The sequence below is a fragment of the Stegodyphus dumicola genome, chromosome 6, assembly GCF_044657685.1.
Source record: "Stegodyphus dumicola isolate Sdum_Otavi_A_Nest chromosome 6, ASM4465768v1".
NCBI lineage: Eukaryota > Metazoa > Arthropoda > Arachnida > Araneae > Eresidae > Stegodyphus > Stegodyphus dumicola.
The window spans coordinates 73,215,531-73,224,478 of NC_140773.1; the positions used below are offsets into that span (position 1 = coordinate 73,215,531).

General features: G+C 31.1%; 1 protein-coding gene across 2 annotated transcripts in view; it reads left to right on the top strand.

Moving 5' to 3' along the window:
• The window catches only part of LOC118192441 (aldehyde dehydrogenase, dimeric NADP-preferring-like), a 150,528-nt gene extending 142,099 nt beyond the window's left edge, over positions 1 to 8,429 (top strand). For both annotated transcript variants that reach the window (XM_085818520.1, XM_035363407.2), the window contains exon 13: positions 7,213 to 8,429. In XM_085818520.1, the coding sequence (XP_085674646.1) occupies positions 7,213 to 7,248 (36 nt within the window). In that variant the 3' untranslated portion in view covers positions 7,249 to 8,429. The remainder of the gene's footprint in view (positions 1 to 7,212) is intronic.
• The last annotated feature ends 519 nt before the right edge of the window (positions 8,430 to 8,948 follow it).

The window sequence follows — 8,948 nt, forward strand, 5'->3', positions numbered from 1 at the left end:
GAACTCTAACATCAATCAGTAACATAGCATAACTAGAATAGTATTTTAGTGTAAAATGCGAGAAATGCAAATTATAGAAAATATCCGGAGGTACTATTGACAAAATATCTGGAACATACACTGGCTCCGTATGCCCAAATCGTTATCTTTGAAGAGACAATATAGATTTCTGTGCTTTCTTATTCTGAAACTATAGCTAAAAGTCATATAAATCGATGATGCGATAATGGAACTAAGTATGATTCATTTAATTAAATTGCTCCTCAAAATTTTAATGCAGATGTTCTTTCACGACTCGTAAAATATCTCTTTTGATATTTTTTGAGTAATACTTTAATATGAAAAATCTTGTTTTAAATGCAAACTATCAAGTCAATCAAATCTTTACTCTACCTTTATGAAGCAGATTGTTTTCACTCGAAAATCGTCCTTGAGATAAACTTCTGTTTTTCTAGAAAAGTCTTGCTGTGCTGTCAATTCCTAAAATGGTGCTTTTGTATTCGAATTAAAGACTCTATTAAAGCAATAACCAGATACCTACATCGGTAATTCAGACATCTCGCTGGGTTTCTAAACAATTTCTCCTTTTGATAATTGCGATATAAAGAATTTTTAAAAAGTGCTGCTTATTTTTGAAACGATTAAGGAAACTATTAAAGTACTAAAAACATGAGCATTTTTAATTGATCTCCATCTTATTTCTTTTAATTGATCTTCAACTGATCTGCGTATATTAATAAAATGTGATCATATGTCACATTTTATTAATATACGCAGAAGAACTGTGATTTTATAACTTTTCAACTAAATATCTCAAAGAATAAAAAAACATCCTAATTTTATTGGTAGAGGAAGATTGATAATTTTCCTTAACTATTTGAAAAATTAAATTTTATTATAGGAATTCCAAGCTTTAGTCTTCTTCAAAATATACATTTGTTATCGAGTGCATTTATACTAAAACTTCTCCCATTTCTGAAAATATTTTCTAACTTTTATGAATGCTGACAAGACTATTAACACGTTTGGTCAAATCCTGCAATGTTATTCCTTACCTATTTAAGTATATAAAGAAAAAGATCTGGGTGTTTGTTTGTTCGCGATTAACTCAGTCAGTACTGCAGCTATCGTCACCAAACTTTCTACAATTCTTTTCTGGATTCAAGGAAAGGTTGACGTCTACGTTTTTCAAAGATAAAAAAAACTAAGATTAGAGATATTAATTAAAAACGCTGAAAACGCTAATTTATAGTCTCGCACGCTGGAGATAAAAGTGTGCTTTACTTCGTAAAGTGTTGCCACTGCTCGCTTTCAAATCGTAGAGTTTGTAAAAACAAACTCTACGATTTTAGTTTCTAAGTTTACAATGTTTCAAAAGTTTACAAAAGTGTCTAAGTTTTACAATGAAATAAAAATAGCATTGCCAAACATTAAATACATTATTCCCGATTCAAAAATTCGTGGGAAGCCATTTTGACTATTCCCATCTTCTTACGACATTCATCAGCCAAGATATTAATTAGAAACTCTGAAAGCACTAATTGTTGCACTCATTTTTCCGAGTGGTAACAGTCTCACGCTTTTTAGATAAAAATGCTTTAATAAAAATGTCATTATAATGAGAGATAATTAGTTTATTCTTCTATCGAAATTTTTTATGCGGTTCCATATCGCATCAGACTGAAAATGTATGCCTATGAATCGTATTTTTTGCACCGTTATTAAAGAAGGATTACAGTGCTTTTCTCTGTTGTTATATGCATTACTCTCAATCTAACTTAACTGGCATCGGGTACTTCCGCTAGTTTGCATTATAAATGAGAGTAAAAGTATTCTATGGGAATATACTGAGTACTGTAGGTGAAATCCAATCATCAATTTGATTTTTTCAAAAACTAAAAAACCTTCTGGCTCAAAAATCCTTATTATACCAAAAACAATCCTAAAACTATTTTCCGTAATTTATGTCTTGGATTCACACATCTTCATCATCGTCTTAGATTCAGATTCTTGTCAGTAGCTTGGAGAAATTCCTAAACTTTCTTCAGGTTGTGCTAGTAAAACAAGAATGATCAGAAAGCTTTTGTTCTTCATAGCTGAATTTCGTTTCACGAAATTTTATGTTTTTAACAGTTTTTCAACAATTTTTGAGCAATGAGGTAATTTTAGCAACATTTTCTTTCTAAAACAAATCATTGATTCTATAATGAAATGGATAACATACGACGTAAAAACATGTTTCGTTAGTTACAGAAAGAAATTCTGAAATTCTGAGAAAGAAAATGAGGAATTTTGAAAAGATTCTTAGAAATCAGCATTTGAATATATAATAAATTAAATATACGATAAAATATATCGATTAGTTATATTATTAAAAAATCAAGATATTCTGTATTAACTGTATAATGTATGTCATTAGAATCAGTATTTATAGCTCTAGAAAAATAATAATCCTGCAAATGTTCGTAAAATTCAAATTGGATTGTCTTTAAATTAAATGCATTTAAAAAATCAATCAGATAGATTACTAAAATAAAATAAAATTAAAGATGATCATCGAAGCTATGGCAACTGAGGTATGACAACGTAGTAAATTTATATTATTAAAAAAATTTTAATCAGAGAATATTGTGCCTTTAAACTTGTTGATAACCATAGTGTAAGGTAACGTAATACTCCAAAATTTTTTCAGATTCCACTAAGAATGTTTCTAACTACGAAAATATGATAATACTTAAATTATTAATAAATGCGTTTATCACTTTTAAATGGTATGGTAGGTTAAGTAGGAGGATTTTGTCAGGACTACTGTTTCGCGCTTTCGCTACACACGGAAAAAACTCTGAAAACGCGTACTAAGGCTGTTTGAACCCAGGTTGTGCGTCGTAGCATTACGTAAGTGTACGATAGAATAATGGAATATTACTCAACAGACAAATATTAATGCACAGTAATATTACTTCGACTTTCATAAGTTTATACTAGCATGGCATAATATAATATAATAGTTGGAAAAGGTCTTTCTAATATCAAAAATCTGAATTTTATAAAAATGTTAGAGAAAAATTATTCACAGACTGTAAATTTAAAGCCATTTAATTTTAAAATCTTCACTTTTTCTGTTGCACTCATTTAATTACTTCTTCTTCATAAGCTCCACAGCCTGTAACAGGTCAAGGCTACCTCTCCAAGTTCCCTCCACCTGAAACCCATTCGGCGCAATAGCCCTCCATCGGTTAACTCCAATTTAATCTAAAATCTTCCTGGACATCATCTATCCATCTAGTGGGTGGTCTTCCTTTTCGTGTTATTCCCTCAATTCTCGAAAATTTTATCTTTTTTGTTGGAAATAAATCATCATATCTAAAAACATGGCCAGGCATCTGATACGAGATGCCTTTACAATTCTCACAATATCAGTTTCACCGTATTTCTTATATTTTCCATATAGTTCATGATTATAGAGAATCCTCCACATGCCATTTTGTTGTACCGGTACAAAGATCTTTCTTAGGATCAGGTCTTTTTCTGCTCTATTACTTCACTTCTGGAAAGAGCAACAGGCCTTATTAAAGTTTTATATAAATTTAGTTTTTATATTGATTAGTTTGGATTTAAGTTGTTTTTTAAGGCCGTGGTAACATCTATTAGCCATAAATATTCTATGTTTTATTTCAATTTTCATATCGTTGCAACTTGTGATCAGTGTGCCCAAATATTTAAATTGTTTTACGGTTTCAGATGTATAACTGTTTATCTTCAAGGGGATAAATCAACAGTTTTATTAGATGCAATCTTAAATTTAGTTTTGTTTTCATTAATGATTAGGCCCATCTTTCTTGTTACATTTTCAAGGGAGACAAATGCCTCGACCACAGCTCACTTTTGATCGCCCAGTGTTATATGATATATATATATCATCGCCAAAAGCCAGCAGTTGAATGGTTCCGTGTAAGATGGTTTCACTTGTGTTTATTCCAGAGTCTCTTATGGCCTTTTCTAGAGCTACATTAAACAACATGCTCATTTAATTACAGCCGCCTCAACACTGTACTTGTGTGTTTCATTTCATTTGCTCTTAAAAATGTCCATTTCCAAAGTACACTCATGGGCAATGAAATAGCAGCACACAAAAAGGAAACATCAGATTGAATGAAAATTTTATTGACTAAGTGAAAAAGGTGAATAATACACATGATTGCAGAAACAGTTACAAAGCAGTAGGACAATTACAAATTTCAGTAGTTAAATAAATTTCAGTAACGTGGAGTAGTCTTGTGCTGTTATTCGCTCCGTCAGGAAATAGAGAATCGCCTTATGTTCTATGACAGACGGACCAGCATTTGTTGGACGGAGTATTCCAGATTCCTATAACACTGCATCAAGGCATCAGCTGGCGTTTATAAGTTTCTCATATAATAAACTATAGGGAACATTTCCGAGGAGTAGGCATACCATGGAAGTGTATGGACATGGCGTAAAGAGTTTTATCCATTTGAATCTTGTGTGGGCAGGCATTATTCTGCTAGAATACCGTATCTGGAATCCAGGCCAGGAAAGACAGCATGCGAAGCCATATACCGCTGTTCCGTCAATATTCTTTCCAGAGAGGTTCGATTATCTTAGGTTGTGACTCTCAAGACCTGTGATGGGAAAAGTATGTCTCATTAGCAAAATTGCGTTTGTATCAGTGTCTACAAGATACTATAATCATCTATCCTCGATACGAAGTAGCATTCATCGTTAAACACCGATGTGGCATTCAATGTTGCTTTGAGTTGACACCATTGCAGATGGAGCCGCCGGGGTTCGCTTGTTAAAACCAGCATACTTAACGAGCTGTGGACTTACAGTTTCCATGCAGTGAGATGGCTGGAAATGGCTCATATGCACACAGGAACTAGTATTTGTGCTTGTATTTATATAATGGATTTGGTCATCATAGGTTCCGTACATGCTTGGTTCACATTTCTTCTATCCTTTCTGCTTCTTGTCCGTTGTATGCCTGGTCTATCCGAAATCACTCCACAGTATATGGAAACCGTTACGTGCCACTGCTTCTCGGATGCACCATCAAATGATGACTTGCGATTCGCATGGTAGAATGAACATAGGGTGCTATTAGAACATTGCAGTTTTCAGCCCGATGCTAGGTTCTCTATCTAAGTTTATGAGGTGAACAAATCGATGTGTCTGGCATGTATCTAGAATTCTTCTAACATCATACTCTTGTTGCGTCGGTCAATGCCTTTCGCATTCGCAGACGTCAACAATACAGAAGTATTTACAAGGCTAGCGGTTCATCATGTACGATCGTGCAAAATCATATCAAACTTGTATCAATAGCATATGAGCTCGTACTCTAGCTATTTACATAGTTTTGCGGTTGTAGCATTTTTTTTTTTTTTTTTTTTTTTTTTTTTTCGAAATTTCATTGTCCATGAAAGTTTACAATTGAAATTGATTACCTTATGAACTGTGGATGGGATGAAGAGCTATAAACATGTTTATGGTGATATGCGTTGAAATGTGTAAACATGTGAAACTGGAGCAGTAGGACAACTGTATTATGAGGAAACTGGATTATGTTACATATAATGTAACACTGTTTTACAAAAATATAAACAGAAATCTGTGTTTAGTGATCCAATGCACTACTTTCTGAAAATACCTATTTTGGAATTTGGCCAAATATAAAATGACCTAAAATAGAAAAAAAAAAAAAAAAAAAAAAAAAAAGATTTATTTAGAATTGGGAATTAGGGAAAAATATCTTCTGATTTTTTTCAAAATGCTTTAACAAGAAGTAATGGGTACCTGTGTACAAGATGGATTATGTATATGAGTTAGGCAGAAAGATTTTCTACAACAAATATACGTAATTATATAATCTTAACATCATGTGTTAAAGCAGGGTTTCTTAAACTTTTTATCACTGAGATTTTTTCGTGACACCCAGGACCCCATAATATTTACAAAAATTTGGTGGGACCCCATAAGTATTGAGCAAATCTGACACACGCATGAGTGAAACTGTCAATTTTTTTGCTTATACTGTAATATACTATTGCAGTTTTGGTCATTAAATTTAATTTCTAATTTTAAGACATAGAACAATGTGAAAATTTTAAATAAGTAACAGACGAAATGACAGCATCAGGTGCAAAGCAAGTAAAATGAAAGTTTAGATTATAAAAAGAATGCGTCGAAACGTTTTCGTTTTTTCTTTGTCTGTATTTTCTTATGTTTACCTATTTTCAGATACATTGTGTAAAAATATTTGGTACCTGTAACATTATTATAAAAAGTGAAAGAAATATTAAAACTGCTAAACTTTTTGGCGACCTCCTGCTGCAGCTCCCGCGACCGCCTAGGGGATCGTGACCCACAGTTAGAGCAAAATTAAACAAAAATTTTTAATTTAGCGTAAATTATAGGGGATGTGGGACAGATTATTTAAATATATTTCGTAATGTTAGGCTACATTTTCTTCTTAGTAACTGCTCCATCATGTAAATACTACAGGAAACCCTTTATGTGTATTCTCGGGAAATTTTTAGAACGAATATGTTGCTTCAAGTCCTTTTTCGATGTCCGTTGCTTGCTTTGAACTCGGGATTTTTGATAATGCTTTAGTGAATAAAGCGAAAGTTGCTTGTTTCGATTAATGGTTGTTTTTAGGTAGAACCACAGCAGTCTTTAAATTTATTGGTAGTATCTCTGCTTTCGAAGAAACTGTTTATTAGGCTTATCTCCACGAGTTCACACATAAATGCCTGAAATATTTTGTTTCTTAACTAATTAAAACGCAGCTTTATCAAGCGGAATTTTAAATCTTTAAGGACTACATTAAATACTATATTTTCCCAGAGCCTTCTCACCCATAACATACTGCGCTTTATTTTAAGAAAGCTTTCGATTGAAAATTTTAAATTTTATCTGTGAACCAATAAACGTTTAATTTGAAACTGTGCTACTGGAGCGAATTAGTCATTTTTTTAAAAAAGAAAAGGAAACCGTTGCATTTTTCTCTGAATATCTGGGTATTTTTGGAAAACAAAATACAAAGTTTACTTAGAGTTTTCAAACATAACACTTTAAAACTCTGTAACGTATTTAATTATCTACTTTGTATTTGCAAGTAGGAAAAATATTAAAAAATAAATAAATAATTCCCAGAATTGTAAATTGACATTTGCTCTATCTTTTCAGATAGCTCCCAACGGATCCCACCCAAAACCCATGTGATGTACCTGAAAGAATAATTCCTATTGGAGGACCAATTGAGTGACTGTCAACTTTATTTGATGGTTGTACCTCCTTTGCTCATTTGCTCATCCCCGGCAGACGACACTTGAGAAGAAAGTTGCCGTCATATAAAGAAAGAACATGTATAAAAAGTCAAACATTATATTCAATAATATTTGCCCGTAGAATTACGAAATAATGTACAGTGGCTCATCATTTCAAACTCACGCTTATGATACGATCCAATATAATGCCTTTACATGTATGTATTTGAGCTCTAAATGTTCGGCCTTTATTCCACAAAGAATGCCGTACTGTTTTCAATCCAGCTATTTAATGAAGTAAGTAATAATGTTAAATAACTTAAATTAATTCTTAATTATGAGTTAGTTTTTATAAAATATCATTCATTAAGTACACAGAATCTCTTTTCTTTTGTGCTACATATAGTTATTATGTAATGTTTATACTTGAGTAAAACTTCTAAAAATGTAATGCATATCCAGAAACTTAAGCATAATTTTAATTTTTTTCAACTGTCCACATAAAAATTATTAGCTGATTTTGCATGAGTTACTTTCAAAAATGCATTTCTTTGCAAAAAAAATGTAAGTGATTGATATTCATCAAAATGAGTAATAATTTATTCTAAATATTCTGCAAGGAAAATGTTTGGAAAGTTCTATGATGAAGAAATTAAACTGAACTCAAATAATAGGAATTTTTAAATGCAGTCGGTATATTATTATTATTACCTAACCAAGAATAAAATTTTCAGTCGTGGATACGAATTCTTATATTAATTTTTCTATCTCTATAAATTAATTTATTCTGTATAAATTCGTATACTTTTTTGCTCAAGTGCTTCCCTTTCAAATGTGCACTTTACTGTTGTTCTTTGCTTTGTTATACACCATTTGTTTCTTCTATGCTAAAATTTAAATGAACTATTTTCTGCCTTAGATCTTATTTTATACACGACTTATGTAAATATATGTGTATTCTATCAGTGTTATATTACAGTATTATTACTTGTTATTTTGTTCCTTTCTCTATATAAATTATTATATTTTCAAATAAACGATGAACAACATTTTATGTACACGACTTCGCTGTAAACAGGTGTGTTCCCAGTATGTATTACATGCAAGTTTTATAATAAATGAGTGTATTAATACTGAGTGAATATATTAAGTTGTTTATAAGCTTTTATTATTACTTTAATAATTTTATTTTTTTTAAAAAAAAGGTCTACTTCTTTATCATTTCACCACACCAAAAATTGCTTGCTATGACTCCATTTAATTCTTAGAAGCATTTAATTCAACAATACCTATTAAAATTCCATTTTTACTATAAATAAATGCATTTTTAAATTTCAATCTGTAATAGAATCTATTATTTCCTAACAAAGAACGCAGTAATCTGAAAAGATATTAAAACAATTCCTTTACATTCATTAAACAGTGAGATGAAATCTACATTCTACAATATTTTAGTCAGATATATCTGCTTACAATAAGTGTGTTTTTGTGAGTTTTTTAATATTTTCAGTATGTTATATTGATAATTAAATGCTGAATGGAACATTTCTTTCATTAATTTAGTGCAATGAAAAACTGTGAATTGCAGTCTAATTTAATAATTGTTTAGTTATCTGTATGTAAGTTCTATTATAAAAACTATTTTCATACAAATTA